The sequence below is a fragment of the Schistocerca gregaria genome, chromosome 7, assembly GCF_023897955.1.
Source record: "Schistocerca gregaria isolate iqSchGreg1 chromosome 7, iqSchGreg1.2, whole genome shotgun sequence".
Classification (NCBI taxonomy): domain Eukaryota; kingdom Metazoa; phylum Arthropoda; class Insecta; order Orthoptera; family Acrididae; genus Schistocerca; species Schistocerca gregaria.
The window spans coordinates 343,104,544-343,123,871 of NC_064926.1; the positions used below are offsets into that span (position 1 = coordinate 343,104,544).

At 41.3% G+C, this 19,328-nt stretch overlaps 1 protein-coding gene across 2 annotated transcripts in view; it reads right to left on the reverse strand.

Moving 5' to 3' along the window:
* Positions 1–10,660: 10,660 nt before the first annotated feature.
* LOC126281530 (uncharacterized) overlaps positions 10,661–19,328 on the reverse strand; it is a 155,196-nt gene continuing 146,528 nt past the window's right edge. For both annotated transcript variants that reach the window (XM_049980577.1, XM_049980576.1), the window contains 2 exons: positions 17,212–17,521; positions 10,661–13,057 (listed from right to left, as the gene is read on the reverse strand). In XM_049980577.1, the coding sequence (XP_049836534.1) occupies positions 13,011–13,057; positions 17,212–17,521 (357 nt within the window). In that variant the 3' untranslated portion in view covers positions 10,661–13,010. The remainder of the gene's footprint in view (positions 13,058–17,211; positions 17,522–19,328) is intronic.

A 19,328-nucleotide genomic window follows, 5' to 3' on the forward strand; every position in this document is an offset into this window, starting at 1 on the left:
GCATGAGGCGTTTACCAGTAGTAATATCAGTGGTGGCTGCCAACTATAAAGTCACAGTTATCTTCCAGAAGGATCGCTTGCAAACCTATGTATACTTAGACTTTTTGCTTCTATGTGTACTTTCATGTACATGTGTTTACGTTACAAATTATTGGCCATCCTCCATTCAGAACTGCTTCCTGAAATGTACCAGGCCGAAATGTCAGTATTTTGGACTGTTCATCCGACAATTAGAATAATAAATTCATGAATCATGCGTGAGTTATACATTTGCTCAAATTGGATGCTGCAGGTCAAACGTTCGTTGGACCCTCTTTTCCTGATGATGGACGGTACTTTGTAGTGCTGTTACCTTGAAAATATTTGATGAGATTTGTACGCTCTTCCTGCAGTTTGGTTACTCTGGAAGGAAGGACTGCACCATCAGGGATCGAACATCATTCATAATGTTCATACATGTCAACATAGTTGTTATTCTCACAACTTCTACAATTAGATCATATCAAATTAATTAAAAAGACATGGTTCAAAAAGTTGAATTTTCGAGAGTTTCAAAATAATATAAAACCAAAGTAATATAATTCGGCACTTAAATGCAGAATGTTAACTCAGAAAAAACTTTCATGAGTTAAATATTTAACCAAGTCTTAAATAATTATTCAACAGGAAAGAGACTTTAATGACTACAACCAAAATCTAAAAATAAATTCCTGAGTTCTTCAGTGGGAGAAAATGCCGAATAACAGAAACTAACTTCCCGCTGCCTCAAGATTGTGAAGTGTGGCTTGAATTTTACAAGTGTGGAAGGATCAGGAGGAACAGAGTCACCTTGACGTCATCCCCCTGCATACCCCTCCAAAATTATATCAGGATGCCTTACAACGAAGGAAATCTTGGGAGAACTGAAATCTCCTCCTTCTATAAGACAAAGTAAATAATTTTAAACGCTGGTATTACTGTATTAAAACAGTTTAAGTAAGCTTTCAGACGCAAAGTGAGAGGACGATAGAGAGGCTACGAAAACCAACTTAAGTAGACACCTCCCAAGCGAAAGAGAATAAATAGTACATTCAGAACAGTAACGTAAGCTCCTCGGGCGTGAACACACACCACGATACCAAAGTTAAATTACACTACAATATGCTTTCCTCTTCTAACAGACAACCCTGATTTATAAAATACCTTGTAAGTAGGCTGTTTGGGTTTTTATGTTGGTAACGTTGTATGAGTCTCTTTTCAGGGACTGTTACAAGATCTGGAAATTGACACTGACAATCGCAGGACGCGAAAACAGGAACACAACAATTACAGGTCACATAAGTCACGATTCCGCGATGAAAGAAATAATAACTGGACACGACAAGGCTATTCTTACAACGCAAATAGTGACCACAACAGACGCCACCCGTGTGACAACCGTTGGCAGACTAATAATTACAGAGGAAGATCACCTCTCCATGGTTATGACTATAACAGAGACAATCAGAGAAACAGACAATATGGGAACCAACATAATTATTATCAAGTGAGACAGAACAATTTCACACGCAACGGTCCAGCGCGCAGTTACGATTCCGGGAGAAATGCTCCACCACATGACCGACTAGAAAGAAACTATGGAATCTACCAACATGACGACAGTCGATATAGTCGTAACGACAGACCTGAATTTCATCAGAACTGGCGGGATTCAAACAGGGCACGGCCTTCTCGTCAAGGTGAATTTGTAGAAGTTAGGTCTCCTAATCCTAATAACGACGCGCGCCAACAAACAGACAGACAATGACTCGCTCCGAAGGCAGCCACGCTCGCCGGCTGACTCAGAAAAATAACATAGACGATAACCTTGAGAAAAATTCCAGTATTCTTTACCAACGTATACCGCATGATAATTTCGTTCAAGTTGAAACCCTGAGTACTATGAAGAGTAAAGGATTGCACCACATTTCACATGTAAAACCGTTTATTGAGAGATAATCTGTTTTTTAACTTAGTCTTTGCTATAAAATTTTTCACTTCACGTTACTAGTACTCTTTGTCACACTTAGAAACTGTTAACATGCAAGTATGTCTTAAAGTTAACTATCCAGTCAAGAACCTAGGGAATTTATTTAGACAGGTAATTACAAATGCATTGTTATAGTGAACAGAGGACACTGTGTTACTGTTTGTGTACATTCTTGGTGTTAGTTGCACAATTACATAACGACTATATGGCTTACATACTTAGAACATGTACCGGTACTGCTAATGAGATTTTAATGCAACATTTTGGTTTACTTGAAAATACATTCTGGATGTAACGTACTTTCTGAGAGATACCTGATGACACAGTGGTTAGTTTATTTGACAGCTACACGATTATATCACGACGCTACTAATGTGTGACACAGTTTAGATTATTGCTTTTCTTCTGTATCTGTTTTATATCTGCATAGTTTTTCTGATTTCTTCTGGAAAGTAAAACATGTTTTAGTAATAATTTTAGTGGTATAGCTATACTGAGACAGCCTTTTTCGTAGCACAGCAATACGTTACAGTGTAGTACTTTCTTGTTCACGGTAACGTACCTAATAACTACGATATCTATACGCTTAGCATTTCGCTTTTGTTTATTACGAGGTATGTACATTGACGTCTACAGAATTTTGCTTATGGACGACGATAATTACGATACTTGGCACCTTTTTTTTTTTTTTTACACTTAAGTAATGACGAAGTTTATCTTACAAAAAGACGCACAGTTTAGCCCTACGGTACACGTATTTGAGTGATTAATTTTATACTTAAAACATTTATTTTTAAAGATTTTTGAATTAAAAAGAAAGTTTTCCGTGATACATTTCATTCCATTGCTGTAATCTGTAACACCTGACGGTATAATAACATTAATTCTCACGGGGGTACACGCTTACTTTGAGTACCATGTGTTTGGCAAGCACAAGGAGCCCTAGCTAATATGGTATTTGCTTATACAACTTTACACATTGGTGCCATGTTTCTCTAACACATAATTACACAGCTATCTGATCATTTAACTGAGAGAGACAAACATTTAGTTTATTACATCAGTGACAGATGTTTACGTAATTACACAGTTGGATAACTTCACACTTATGAAATTGTATTTTGTCTGTACATTGTGAACAGTTCATATTTTTCCAGAACCATTGTGATACTATGAGAGCTTAGAATGATGTATTTGGTATCATGATTTTGAAAGTACTTTTGAGGTAGATGACACTATTGAAATGAGCAGCGAATTTTTTTTTTAGGTTTTGAAATTATTGGAGGAAGCTACGACGATTTTGAGATTTGACTGAGGCGTTATGGTGTTATTATTACGATGACGATGTGTATTATGCTGTTGAGGTATGTTTACGATCAATAAGCTGATGCAATATGAGGAATTTATTATGATGAAATATTGAAGAAATGTCGACGAATATGTATATGTGTAATAAGGTATGGAATAATGAGTAGTGGTTAGGGACTCTGATTTGTGAAAAAGGATGTTGGAAGCCAAGAATCGTACTTTAAGAGTTATGAAATGGACACTGATATATTTATAGGATTTTGTTTCTACACATTTGTAAAGCAAATTCTCGACCTGTGAAATTTTTATATGAGACTGTCACTGCTGTCGCAGATATTTCGGTAACGAAAATAAGTGACCTTGATATAATGCGTTATGGGCGCCCAGCTGAGTGATAGTCGCCAAAAAAAAAAAAAGCCATTATGTGAAAAAAAGAGGCCATTATCCTCGCTATTGACATTTCTTTGTAGAAAGCATCGAAAATACGACACTCTCAAACTTGAAAACATATGATTACACTGTGGAGCTCTTAATTTATGATATTTACTAAAATGCCTAATGAAAAGATGAGAAACATTTTACATCTATTTTCTTTCTAGTTGAGAGATTTTTTTACTGCCTTTGGAGACGCTATTTGCCTAGTGAATGACGTTTCACGCATTGATTTGTATATATTTGCTCATTTTGTTTAATATCTTGTTTCTAGCTGCACTGCAGCATTGGTTAGAATAAAATTTAATAGATGTGCTAATATAGATATTTTATGCCTACAGATCCAGCAAATAATAATTTTATGATCTACTTCCGAAAAAAACAAGGGAGCACAATAAGACATTTTCCTTCACAGGAATTGTATACATAATTTTTGTCAATGACTGAGTAACTGGTTTTGTAGAATAGGTCAAGGTGATGCATCACTCTAGTGTTTAGATGTGACATAGGTATTAAACATAGCCATTTTTACTGTAATATTTTTTCTCCTTGAGCTTTGTCATGATTAGATATAAATTATTGCATTTGCTGCTGCTGTTTGCCAGGCACAGTGCTACTGAATTTCACTTTGTATTACTCTGTTAAGCCAGTTTCACTACTAATTTATTTTTCTTGTTTGCTGCACATTGCCTTATATTAGTTGTAAAATTGCATTTGCTTTGCTAATTTAGATTTACTGCTGCTAGCTTTGCCAATTTGCATTTTTTTGTCATTGGTGTGTGTGTTAATTGTTTTGCGCTGCTGCATTGCCTCGTTCCTTAGTTTATGCATCTGAGCTCAGTAGATTTAAGCTAGCTTAAGAGGGGGTAGGCTATATAAGAGAATGAGTTGCGATGAATTGGAAGAAATGCATTAAGAAGTTATATGAAAAAAGTACAGAGAGCAGGTATAGATAGGACTTTTTGGAAATAATGAAGAATGAAGGGAGATCTCCAAGAAGTAAAGAAAGTTTTGTTTGCAAAATACTACAGTAAAACAAACCCTGTCCTTTCCTTTCGTGTTATTCCGCTATGTGTTTGTGTACCCTCGCGTATTTTGTTCTTCCTGTCTTTATGTGTTTATCTGATGAGAGTTATATTGAAGAATTTTTCTAGTACTATGTTATTAACTTTGTAAAGATGTTCAGACATTATTTTCGAAAGCTATTCTTATCTTTTACGTATTTACTTATGTCATTATTCCTATAACAATGATGTATATGTTTATTTCTATTCTTTCGTAAAGCCTGTACTATTACAAATGTTATCTGTATTGTTATGTTCTATAATTATGTATTTTGTAACTTTGTTATTGTATTCTCATGTTATAAAATTGTAATTGACACCAGCTCATCAAATTAAGCAACTTGTTAGCATTCATTTCACTGCACACATTTCTGTTGGTCATAGTATATGCACAATATGTGAAAAAAAAGAGGACTAATAGCGCTCGCACGTGTGTTGATAATTCAGCAAGGGACTGGTTAACAGCATTGCTGGTTCTAAGGACAATTCCAAAAACTTTGTGAGTGCACAAGCGGTGGTTTATGGACTTGCAATATTGTATGCGAGACTCTTCAATGGTGACTGTGCACCTTCACAGTCGCAACAGATTGCTGCTGACCGTTCTACATAGACTGCAGTGGGTCTGCACCTCTGGTGGCCCACCAATGACCTACCTACCAATATTCTTCAAAACTTCCACTGACTTTGCTGTGGGTTTGCTGTGTTGTGGCCCATTACCTGTCCGCATGTCGAGAGCCAGCACTATCTTTCCGTTTGAAGGACAACACTACTTCTTCAAGACTGCATGGAAATCCACTTCTTCAGTGTGCATTTTCTTTTACTGCTCAGACTTTGAGAAAAACACTGCAATTTTATTATGGTGAACGATCAGGACTGTCTTTATGGACTGTGAGAAAATCTTTGCTTTTGACAACAGTGTATAAATAAGTGTATGCAATTGATATCTTTGTTATTGTAATTATGAAAAATTTTTTCAAATCTGTATTGGCCACTGCCCACACCAATTTGTAAAATTTTTTGTGGGGAGCATGGGGGCTGTTTAAGTAGGCTGTTTAGGTTTTATGTTGGTAAAGCCACGTAGCGCTCTATATGAAAATCACTGGCTGTGCTGTGTGCAGTCTGTGGCTGGTGGGCATTGTTGAAATGGGCGCTATTGTAGTGTTGGGCAGTTGGATGTGAACAGCGCGTAGCGTTGGACAGTTGGAGATGAGGGGAGAGAGATGGCAGAGTTTTGAGAGCGGATGATCTGGACGTGTGTCCATAAGAGACAGTAAATTTATAAGACTGGATGTTAAGGTAAATACATTGTTTGGTCTCTATCAAAATCTTTCATTTGCTAACTATGCCTATCAGTAGTTAGTGCCTTCAGTAGTTTGAATCTTTTATTTAGCTGGCCGTAGTGGCGCTCACTGTATTGCGGTAGTTCGACTAACGAAGATTTTTGTGGTTTAAGTGATTTGTGAAAGGTATAGGTTAATGTTAGTCAGTGCCATTCTTTTGTAGGGATTATTGAAAATCAGATTGCGTTGCGCTAATATCGTGTGTCAGTTTAGTGTTGATCGGAATAGGTAAGGAGCGAAATGTCTGAGTACGTTCAGTTCTGCTCAGCTGTTTGAAAATCAAATAATGTAAGAAGTTTTTCAGCTCAGTAATTCATTAAATTTTCTAAGGGGACGTTTCACGTGTGGTGGCGCTATAAACCTTTGGTGCTATAAATCTTTGATACGGCGCCTCTTGAAACACCGAACAGTTCGGCTGTCTCGAAGCAACCAATGCATGACCAGCAACAATTTGCCCAAGTCAGAATTCACTTGGCTCCAACATGATTCACTCACAGCTACACAGAACGACACTTGTAACATATTGTGGACACTGGTAAGGTGCCGAATGTGGTTAAATACAAAAGCTCAATCAACAGTGTTGGCTAACATCTTCATTTATGTCGAGCGTGCAGTTCTCTCTGTGTTTCCAAATATTTGTCTAATCCCTCTATATAGTTCTATTTAAAACTAAAACAAAAGCCGGCTTCATAATTAAGCATAAATGAACGTTTGAAATTGCTTGCCACATTGTCTATTATAACCTCAATGCGCTTACTTAGTCTTTCCGGACATATCTGGTGTGGCTATCTTATCTGTCTAATTTTTGCGTGATGTGCCCAGTTAGTGTATGTTACTATAGCGTACATGAAACATTCATCTGCTTCTTTTAGGAGAGGCTGCGGTTCAACGAACGCAGTCAGAGAAACTCCAGAAAATCGTTGGTATGTGTATACAAAGCTTTCCTGATAACGGCTGTGCAATTTTTTGTATATGCTGTCAAGCCGAAATCGCTGTATCCGAGATTTGGACTGAAATGAATTTTATCCCCCTACATAAACTGCTAGATATAATACCATTTATGAAATAGCGATAGTAATCAGAAACAGGACTAAACTGCTAATGTTGTGTGGCGTATTGGACTTACCGCGAGTTTTCTTCCACCTTCGAACGTAGTGGGGCACAACGTTAATCTAAAAGACCTGCTGCTTTAAACTGTTGAGTCCGCAGTAAGCGGGCAGTACCCTCTAGCGTTAGGCAGGAGAGCGGCGACGGCTGTCCGGCTAGATGGCAGTGAGTCGGACGGAGATTTCGCGGTAGTGTGGTTAGTGGTCCGTCGACGCGTTGTTGCTGTAAGAGATTTTTATGTGTGTTTTTTGGGGTCGAGGTCCTTTGAAGAATAGTGTGGTTACAGATCGTTGGTTACCTTGATGTTTGCAAGGTCAGTGACGTGTTTTTCTGCTGGTGTTAGCTGCTGCTGACGGAATACGAGCAGGCATTAAGAATTTGTCAATCTCGGTAATATGGTATTGTACTTCCCTACTCTTCCTTGAGAGGAATTCACTTCACCTTTCTTAAGAGTGGTTAGCGTTGCTCTAGTCGCTCTTGAAATATTTATTAAAATTTTGTGCGGGTTTAAGTGCTGCGCGTATTGGCCTGGCACCTGTGCGGATGGTACTTGGCTGATATTTTACCATGTACTAAACCATCGGTATTAGTGATGTTCATGGAGAGCGGGTTCCATGCCCCTACAAGTACATCCTTTGAAGGGTCTTGCCTTTGGTAGTAAGTATTTTCTTAAACTGAGTGTTAGTAAACAGTAATAGCGTGTCGGTGCACGTGGTTTTGTGGCAGTTCATCCGTAGTTGAGATTAATTCACTGAATGTTTCTGATACACCTCTAAGTTCAAAAAAAAAATAGTTCTGAGCACTATGGGACTCAACTGCTGTGGTCATTAGTCCCCTAGAACTTAGAACTACTTAAACCTAACTAACCTAAGGACATCACATACATCCATGCCCGAGGCAGGATTCGAACCTGCGACCGTAGCAGTCGCACGGTTCCGGACTGCGCGCCTAGAACCGCGAGACCACCGCGGCCGGCACATCTCTAAGTGTTGACGCTCGTATTTAATGTTTTACCATTAAGATGGAGTATTGTTTGTGCTTCAATTGGTTTCGAGATTAGGTTTATCGGGTGAGCACTGGTTTTTGAAGGGTTAAACAGGTTTTGAACGTGGTTGCGTGGTCAGTGACAGTTAACAAAGTAAAATTAGCACCAGTAGCAGCCCTCGGCAAAAAAAAAAAAAGTAGTACTTTAACCCAGACTTCGGCACTGCTATGAAAGCCTTCGTCAGAAATAAAACTCTAAAACTCTCAAAGTGGCATGTCACGTATTAAACAAGAAATCATGCGATAAAGCTTTCGTCACAAAGTTTGTAAAACAGAATGCATGAAAGGCAAGCCACTACGAGTTGCTCACATGGATCGAGCTACGATAGAGGCTTGCCTTTCATGCATTCTGTTTTACAAATTTTCTGACGAAAGCTTTATCGCTTGATTTCTTGTTTAATACGTGACATGCCAATTTGAGAGTTTCGTTTCTGATAGGACTTACCGCGAGCTTTCTTCAACATTCGACCGTACTGAGGCACAATGTTAATCTAAAAGATCTGCTGCCTTAAACTGTTGAGTACGGAATAAGCGGCCAATACCCTCTAGCGTTAGGCAGGTGAGCGCCAACGGCCGTCCGGCTAGCACGAAGATCTGCAGCGGATAGGCACTTGGTGCAGGGATTGGCAACTAACCTTTAACATAGGCAAGTGTAATGTATTACGAACACATAGAAAGAAGGATCCTTTATTGTATGATTATATGATAGCGAAACAAACACTGGTAACAGTTACTTCTGTAAAATGTCTGGAAGTAGGCGAACGGACCGATTTGAAGTGAAATGATCATATAAAATTAATTGCTGGTAAGGCGGGTGCCAGGTTGAGAGTCATTAGGAGAGTCCTTAGAAAATGTAGTCCATCAACAAAGGAGGTGGCTTACAAAACACTCTTTCGATCTATACTTAAGTGTTGCTCATCAGTGTGGGAACCGTACCAGGTCGGGTTGACAGAAGAGATAGAGAAGATCCAAAGAAGAGCGGCGCCTTTCGTCACAGGGTTATTTGGTAAGCGTCATAGCGTTACGGAGATGTTAGGCAAACTCAAGTGGCAGACTCTGCAAGAGAGTCACTCTGCATCGTGGTGTAGCTTGCTATCCAGGTTTCGAGAGGGTGCGTTTCTGGATGAGGTTCCGTTAGAAATGTTTTTAACTGGCTTCTGACATTATGTACCGATTGTATGATAAAACTTACCATTTATGGAAAATGTTAACATAAGAGAGACTTTCACTGTTACAGGCAAAAGAGCATCATGAATACCTACATACTTACCTATATTTTACGCAGATAATTGATTAATCACGAATGAGAGATTCCTTTTTCACATTATCTTATTACATTTACCATTTTATTTCTTTTAAAGTACTTTTTAAATGGGTAATTTGTGCATAGTAATGTCGTAGATAATAACTGTGACCATGTCCATCATCCGATCCAATCATGCGTTTTCAGCTGACAAAAAGACAGTTGACTATTAAAATTGCATTTGGATCACTATAAACAAGTCGCAGTGGCAAACATTTCAAAGAGCAGGATTGCATTTACGAAATCCCGTCTTCACTCGCAGACAGTTGTAAGTAACCTTTTCAACGATACCTAAAACAGCTAACAATTTTGTATTCCTTAAAGAAACTGAAAAACAAAAGTACACAAAGACTACATTCTTACTCTAAATATCGTTTACACCGAGTATTTTAATAGTCTATTAATTTTGTTCAGTTATTGTTATGTGTAAATGTGTATACCAGGATATATCATAAATTCATGACCGAGTGAGGTGGCACAGTGGCTAGCATACTGGACTCGAATTCTGGAGGACGACGGTTCAGTCCCGCGTCCAGCCATCCTGATTTAGGTTTTCCGTCATTCCCCTACATCGCTTCAGGCAAATGTCGGGATGATTCCTTTAAGAAGGTACGGCAAACTTCCTTCTCCATCCTTCGCTGATCCAATGAGACCGATGACCTTGCAGTTTGGTCTCCTCCCCCCCCTCCCCAAATTAACCATTGAGTAGTACTTCATGTCGTTCAGTTCATTATTCAAAATGTTCATTCCCACAGCTACCCTTAGCCCAACGACTGCACTTATTCCATTTATTCTCATTGTTTAAAAATATAAAAAGAGGTGACCAGGCTATTTTATGGTTTCTGAGTGAGATAAGGAAGCTTAATTCTCTAATAACGTTCCTGACGACTCTAAATAGTGAATTTGGTAGTGGGTGGAGTCGGACTCAGTCATTGAAGAAACATTTGATAATGTTTGTATTATGTCTATAGTAAAGCAGAGATGGCTTTGGAGCTTACAATGGAACGTTGTTATTTGGCCAGGAATTATGGAATAATAAATATTGCAATACAAATTTGAAGGTATCTTATTATTTATTTCGTACAGTCTTCAAACAAGTAAAGCGGTTAGTTAGGGAATATTTCATACAAAAATAATATAAAAATCACTGAAACATGGAACTGTTGACATCACAATCAGCTTAAACTGTTTTGTTACTGTAAAGTATCTCTATTACCGTGCTTTTCTTCATGAAATCCGTATCTTGGCCCTTGCCTCTTAACTGTTAATGTAACATACCACAATCCTGAAATCCAATTTCATACTTTGTGTGAGAATAGGAATAACTTTTAGTTTATGACAGCTGAACATAAATATTTCAAAGACTATCTTAGAAAAAGCTATCATTAGTGATATGAAATGGGATTCCTATGATTGTCCTAATTATAAGAATTTTTGAAGGAGCTTACATTTTAAAACTTTGGTCTTATTACTATCAAATAGGTCAATTTATAAATGGTTCCTAAGGACACCATAATGTAAGAGGATCTGTTGACATGGGCAATTCAAGTACTGTACAACAATGCTGCCTTTCAGTTCTCTCACTACAACATGTGTCAAAGATTGTTTACTTTAATATGTCACAGCATTCGAACTAAGATTTGACAAAACCATTGTCACTGTCGATACAAACATGTTACATTCAATATAGTTCCCCGTACCACAAAGGAGCACATACTGCAATCGCCGAACAAAAATCTTTTTGTATGTTTGGCACTTCAGCTAGTTATACATGAGCACACAGTACTTAGTTCCGATGCTGTAAGAAAATTGAAGTTGTAAAGTACGTTTTGTTACACCCAAAATCACCGTCAAAAAATGTCTTAAGATCTTCAGTTTATAGGAAATTTCCTTGGTACTTGAACATTTAGCGTGTTTTTCAAAATTTGGGATTAAGTAAAAATGTTACAGATAGTATGAATACTGTCGATTTTCACTTTAAAAGCTGCTTTCAGCTAATACTTCAAAGTGTAAATAGAAAGGGTCCACCTCTCCTTAAATATTCCCTGTCCAAAAATAGTTTCTCGTTTCTCTTTACTATTTTGTGACATATATACAAGCCATTCATTTCACTTGTAACTGTCTGTCCAACGCAGACGGTAAAATACAACAGTTCGTTCTCGTGGAAACTTGTTTCAAAGGGTGTCTCAAAGCGAACTGTAGATAGCTGCATACTCTCGTTACACTTAATTCTCCACACCGGCAGTACCTTACTGAATTCTTACGACTGAAGAATGCAGTGGTTGGTAATAACAACTACGCACAAACTGCAAATATATCATTGAACCGCATCGAAAAGAGGAAACAGTCACATAAAAACCTATAAAATGAAACAGCGTCACCCACTCCCTTTAGCAGCCTAGGCTTCCCTGGAACAACAGTAAAATAATAAGAAAAGGCCAGCTGTTTCTCTGATGCTTCTAAGGTAGTGACTGTTTCCTAGAAATCAGAACTTTCATATAATCATCCTGACAAATTCAGGTATTTTCGAGACGGTATTAATTGCAACATTTTGTGGCATAGTTTACAAGGAATTTATTTCTGGTGAGAAAGCCATAGAGCTTGTGAAGTGTGGATTTTAGAGAATAATTTCCATCAGATATCTATTTTTTAGTGCAGCTGCTTGCTACCATAAGTTGAACAATTCACTGAACGATTTTAATGCTCGAACAAGGTCCCGATTGACTGCGTACGTTCACCAGCTAAAAACAAATCCCGTCATTTGGCTGCCTCTTTTCCTATTTCAACCCACTTGCTTAAGACACATTATCTCTTTAGCTTCGGACAGTACACGAATTTTAAGTGCTGTTCACTGACTTTCATATTAAGCAGCAAGTTACGTCACTGGCGATCGTCAACATATTGTGACAGTGGAATTCACTACCACCTACTTGCCCATTTGATCGTGAATTAAATAGCCCTAGAAGTGGTAGTTTCAGTTTCAGATGACACTACAGGCGATAAATATAATTTCTCATCAATATTCATTCAGTTACTCACAGTAAAACGAACACTTGTTTTATCTTATGCAGTTTTCCGCCAACGTCACCACTTCAGTAATTTGGGCATGTTACTGCAGGTGTCCGCTACACAAGTTGAGTCGCACCCTGACGCGGTGCTACCACGTAGCGTGTGCAACATACGTAGGGATGTATACATAACGCCAGAGTTATCTTACTGACAATGAGCACAGCAGTCCATATGCTTTTAGTTGCTCACGGGGATAGAGTAACACTTTATTTATAAGTAACAAAGGAGTATGTAAGTGTAAAAAGCTAGGACTACTGGTTTACAACAGTGACTAGATGAGGATGAGTATCACGAGGTGACTATGCACTGATCCTGTGCACGCTCTTCTGCTGACTTCAGACGCACAGGTCATCTGGCCCCATTGGCGGCAACCGCTTTGCTCCTGGAACAAGATTGAAGTCACGCGATGATCAGCCAGCTGAACGGGAGTAAATCTACAACAGACATTGCAAAACAGAAGAAATTCGTGTTCATTTTGACATCTGAGTACTGATGTAGACTACATTACTTATAAATACTAGTCTAACATCAGCTACATCTGTACTCTTCAAGCCACTGTGCGAGTGTCAAAGAGTACTGGGTGCACAGTTATCATTTCCCTTCCTCCTATCGCATTTCCAGATGGTACGTCTCAAGAAAAACTAGGTAATCAATCCTATCTGTGAGAGAGATATCTATTCTTCAAAGGCTCTTATTGTAAACACAACATCCTCAGTACCTACTGAGAAATAGAGAAGGAGCACACAATTCGAAGCTACCTAGTGGCACTAAGTAGTAACTTTAAATAATAGCCATACGGAAACGATGTCCCTTAAATTTATCGAGGCTGTGGTGACCACGACGAAATCACTCAGTATGAGCCTGTACTTTTAATTCTGTAAAGTGGTGGTTAAGCGAGACGTTTATTGCAAAATGTATTAATTTGACGCTCAGCAAACGAAACCGTGACGAATTCTGAAACTCATCTCTGAATCTTTTCTACTTCAAGAATTGTTGAAACGAGGAATTTGTAAGGGATTTCTTTCATTTATGCATTACGTCGTATTACGATTATTCCAGTAAATAGAGTTAACCATGTTCAAATGGCTCTGAGCACTATAGGACTTAACATCTGTGGTCCTCAGTCCCCTAGAACTTAGAACTAATTAAACCTAACTAACCTAAGGACATCCATGCCCGAGGCAGGATTCGAACCTGCGACCGTAGCAGTCCCGTGGTTCCTGACTGAGCGCCTAGAACCGCTAGACCACCGCGGCCGGCTGAGTCAACCATGTTCCCTCCCTTCGGCTGTATTTGTGTATTCGTTGAAACTGAAATTGATTCTGTCAGAAACTCCGGCTTTTCAAGGGAATAAGGAACAGTTAGGTAACTGTGCGATGTGGGTAATCGTTCACATTCAGTATTTGAAGTTCGCGGTAAACGTGACGACTTCCGATTACTGCTGCCCTCTTTTGATTCCTTTAAGCGCAAAACAGGAACAAGAAGACAGGCGCCATTTACGCTTGGAATACGCGAGTGAGAAGTAATTAAAACAGGTCGGTTTCTTTCTACTTTCAGAAGACCGATAATGGGAGGGTAAGCTTACAGTTATTAATGATTCATATTTATCTGAATGTTATTAAGACCTGTAATTCATTGTATCACTAGATACAACAGTTTAACATATAGAACGTGATCGCATTAGCATGTAATGACCGACAGCAAGGGCCGCTTTACCAGGACTACCTGAGTTCCAACCTTTGTCGGTGGCAGGAGAGAATGTGAGGGGGCGGGGAGGGGGGGGGGGGCGGGTTGATTTCAAAGGAAGGTGAACGACAGTGCAGTATGAGTCGGAGCAGGAGCTGTGAGCAGCTGTCGCAGATGGAGAAGAAACTTTAGCGTGGCACGTGTGTTTAGCTTCGAGTCACAATTAGTGCGCGGAATGTAAAAACGGATCGAAGAGGTTGCTGGCTGGAGAGTATTTCGATGAGGCACATGCTTTAAGACGTTCCACATACACAGTTCCCTTTGAGTATGTATTTTTTGGCAAGTTGCATTTCGTGGGTGGCTCGTTTACCAGCTAGATGTGAGACTAGTGAACAGAATAAACATGCAGCTGATAAATGTCGGTTTACGTTTTAACTCTTCGAAGAAAGTAATAGTGAAAACTAACGATTGCCAGAGAAAGATTAATTAATTATGTTAACGAAGACAGTCTGAAGTTGTCTCTTATTGCAGACTGCAACAGAATAGGAGGACGACAAAATTGCTCTTTCACTAACTATTTGTCCATTTATTTAGTCTGAGCAGCTTACGTATGGTCTTCAGAATCCCTCTTATGTCTTGGAACTTCAAAGAATATAACACAACATTCTTTATTTCTAGGCACAGTTGCGTTTCACTTGCGTACATTTACTATATTTTTGTGAGGGCAGTTATAATTACAGACACAAACAATAAACTGATAAAAGTCTCTCTGTATTTCAGCCACCTTAAGAGATTTAAAATCGGCAAGTTTTCGGATCAGTACCTGTCTCTCATTGTGAAGTTCCGTCTGTCGTCAGACTGCTGCTGCAGTCCTTATATGGCCGAGCTGCCTCGGTGCAACGAGTTATACAGGGCCTCCAACGAATTTGTGACGTTACACTAGTAGGGTTGACCGCCACACATCGGGAACGCTTGGCTCCACACAAAGCTCTCCAGTTGTCTACATTTATTTAAGGAGTACTTAATTCAGAAGGTTTACATTTTGTCGTCCACTATCGAGAACTTGCAGGCATTCAAACGCGCCCATGAGAATGATTAAACGCGTATGAAATACACTCCTGGAAATTGAAATAAGAACACCGTGAATTCATTGTCCCAGGAAGGGGAAACTTTATTGACACATTCCTGGGGTCAGATACATCACATGATCACACTGACAGAACCACAGGCACATAGACACAGGCAACAGAGCATGCACAATGTCGGCACTAGTACAGTGTATATCCACCTTTCGCAGCTATGCTAGCTGCTATTCTCCCATGGAGACGATCGTAGAGATGCTGGATGTAGTCCTGTGGAACGGCTTGCCATGCCATTTCCACCTGGCGCCTCAGTTGGACCAGCGTTCGTGCTGGACGTGCAGACCGCGTGAGACGACGCTTCATCCAGTCCCAAACATGCTCAATGGGGGACAGATCCGGAGATCTTGCTGGCGACGGTAGTTGACTTACACCTTCTAGAGCACGTTGGGTGGCACGGTATACATGCGGACGTCCATTGTCCTGTTGGAACAGCAAGTTCCCTTGCCGGTCTAGGAATGGTAGAACGATGGGTTCGATGACGGTTTGGATGTACCGTGCGCTATTCAGTGTCCCCTCGACGATCACCAGAGGTTTACGGCCAGTGTAGGAGATCGCTCCTCACACCATGATGCCGGGTGTTGGCCCTGTGTGCCTCGGTCGTATGCAGTCCTGATTGTGGCGCTCACCTGCACGGCGCCAAACACGCATACTGTGGAGACCTCACGCCCCACGTGTTGAGCAATTCGGCGGTACGTCCATCTGGCCTCCCGCATGCCCACTATACGCCCTCACTCAAAGTCCGTCAACTGCACATACGGTTCACGTCCACGCTGTCGCGGCATGCTACCAGTATTAAAGACTGCGATGGAGCTCCGTATGCCACGGCAAACTGGCTGACACTGACGACGGCGGTGCACAAATGCTGCGCAGCTAGCACCATTCGACGGCCAACACCGCGGTTCCTGGTGTGTCCGCTGTGCCGTGCGTGTGATCATTGCTTGTACAGCCCTCTCGCAGTGTCCGGAGCAAGTATGGTGGGTCTGACACACCGGTGTCACTGTGTTCTTTTTTCCATTTCCAGGAGTGTAGTTGCTCGCTCCCCGCCGGCGACGGGTACTGGCACTCGTAAGACCTGCAGTGTCACGTGCTCTGACGTACGCGCCACGTACGGGCCGCGGCCTCTCTTCCTCATGGGCCTTGGCGCTGCCTTCAGTGACGTCACCGGCGCTCGCTAGAGGACATCGAGTTGTACAGGCTCCGCGGTGTGCGTCACAGCACGTTACACTAAAGGTCTCAGAAGTGCCAGCGGCGGCCTACGACGAGGAGTGAGTTATTATTTCACATAAGTTTAATAATTCCTGACTGCAGATTTAAATGCATGCAAACTCTCAGTAATACACAATAAAGTTAAGACCTTCAATACACCGTATAAGGTGGACCATTAGCTACCTTTTCGATTTGGAAAGAAATTTACTTTCGCTGATTTTATTCAGGAAGATCGTTCGAAATACGGATTCCTGATGTAGAAAATGATATTGAAGAAACAAATATCTTGTGTAGTAATACAGAGAGAATTTTACTTTGTTGAGAACGAATATTTCTGCTACGCTGTTTGGATAATAGTGCTCCAGCTAGAGGTAGATAAGACAGAGGGCAGTGAGTGAGCAGACAATAGAGCAAGCGAAGAGTGTCAATGCGTAGTAAGCGTGCTGATCAACACACAGTGAAAGAAGTGTACTTTGCAGTAAAACAGGTGAAAGTAACGCACCGGAAGGCTTCACAGTCGCCGTGCCACACTGTGGGCTGCAGACGGCAGCGGCTTTGGCGGCCGCCGCCTGGCGGTGCCGTCGCCTGACGCGCCAGCAGGCCACAGCGAAGAAGGCCGCGGCGACGGCGGCGTTGGGCAGCACGGGCACGAACCAAGCCCCTCGCGGCCGCAGCCGCTCCACCAGCGGCGCGTCGGCGTCGCCTTCTCCGGCGCCTCCGCCGTCTCCAGCCGCCTCGCTACGGTGACCCGCCGTGTCGATGCGCAGGCGCCCGCTACGGCTGATGGCCACCGAATGACGCACCAGCTCCACCTGTAACAGCGATCCGCTTACAGGAACTGTAAAGACGGCAATTCCTGTTGTGAAAATGAATAACCACTCGTCAGATTCCGAACTACCTCTGGCAAAGGCGCCTCTACCTTTATACGGTGACCGTATCGCGCGACAGCCATTTATGATCCCCTTAGGAAGAGTGGACCCCACAGTAACGGGTGTGTGTACACACACTACATACCGTGTAGTGGGACACCCTTTCTTTCAACACAACCTTTCTTTAATAGAAATAACCGATACCATGTATATTATCGATTCTTGTATAGCACTCCGTCTTCAGGCCACAAGTGACCCATCGGGACCATCCGACCGCCGTATCATCCTCAGTTGAGGATGCGGATATGAGGGGCGTGTTGTCAGCACACCGCTCTCCCGGCCGTTATGATGGTTTTCTTTGACCGAAGCAGCTACTATTCGGTCGAGCAGCACTTCAATTGGCATCACGAGGCTTTGTGCACCCCGAAAAATGGCAACAGCGCATGGCGGCGGGATGGTCACCCATCCAAGTGCCGGCCACGCCCGACAGCCCTTAACTTTAGTGATCTCACGGGAACCGGTGTATCCACTGCGGCAAGGCCGTTGCCATTCTTATATAGGCGAACCTTATATCAACTGTTTAACTGAATGAACTTTGTATTATTTTGTATACAATGTCTTATGTTTCGGGCTAAAATATATAAAAAGAAATCAGTTTCTTTCTACTCTGTACGTACAGTTCGAATCACTCTTGTTTTAGAAATATTTGAAATTTTAAAATAAGTGGCTTACTTAAAATTCCTATTATTAATTGCACAGTCTGACGATAACTATAAAATTTATTTCTGGATTCAGTTATAAAGTAATGGTATAACTTGGTGATGATTCTTCTTTTGTCAAGGATGTGCGTAAACTCTTAAGCCTTGTAAGCTTATTGGAATATTGTGAGTACCACAGAATGTTTCTAGGAATGGGCATGCCTCTGATGGATACACACGTGTGTTTTAATGTTGTCTATGACGATGTAATTGACGGTTCTATGACAATGGAGATTGTTAAAGCTGTGTGATATAGAAGAATAAAAGAAAAGACAATCGTAGCAACAGCTAATACTTCATCTGTTATTTAGTTTTTTGGAATCAAGTAAGTCAAAATTTCATCCTCTAGAATGTACCCCTGGACGCAAGAATTGGAGCCAACAATAAAAAAAAAGGAAGAGAAGTAAAAAGTACATTCCTGGAAATGGAAAAAAGAACACATTGACACCGGTGTGTCAGACCCACCATACTTGCTCCGGACACTGCGAGAGGGCTGTACAAGCAATGATCACACGCACGGCACAGCGGACACACCAGGAACCGCGGTGTTGGCCGTCGAATGGCGCTAGCTGCGCAGCATTTGTACACCGCCGTCGTCAGTGTCGGCCAGTTTGCCGTGGCATACGGAGCTCCATCGCAGTCTTTAATACTGGTAGCATGCCGCGACAGCGTGGACGTGAACCGTATGTGCAGTTGACGGACTTTGAGTGAGGGCGTATAGTGGGCATGCGGGAGGCCGGATGGACGTACCGCCGAATTGCTCAACACGTGGGGCGTGAGGTCTCCACAGTACATCGCTGTTGTCGCCAGTGGTCGGCGGAAGGTGCACGTGCCCGTCGACCTGGGACTGGACCGCAGCGACGCACGGATGCAAGCCAAGACCGTAGGATCCTACGCAGTGCCGTAGGGGACCGCACCGCCACTTCCCAGCAAATTAGGGACACTGTTGCTCCTGGGGTATTGGCGAGTACCATTCGCAACCGACTCCATGA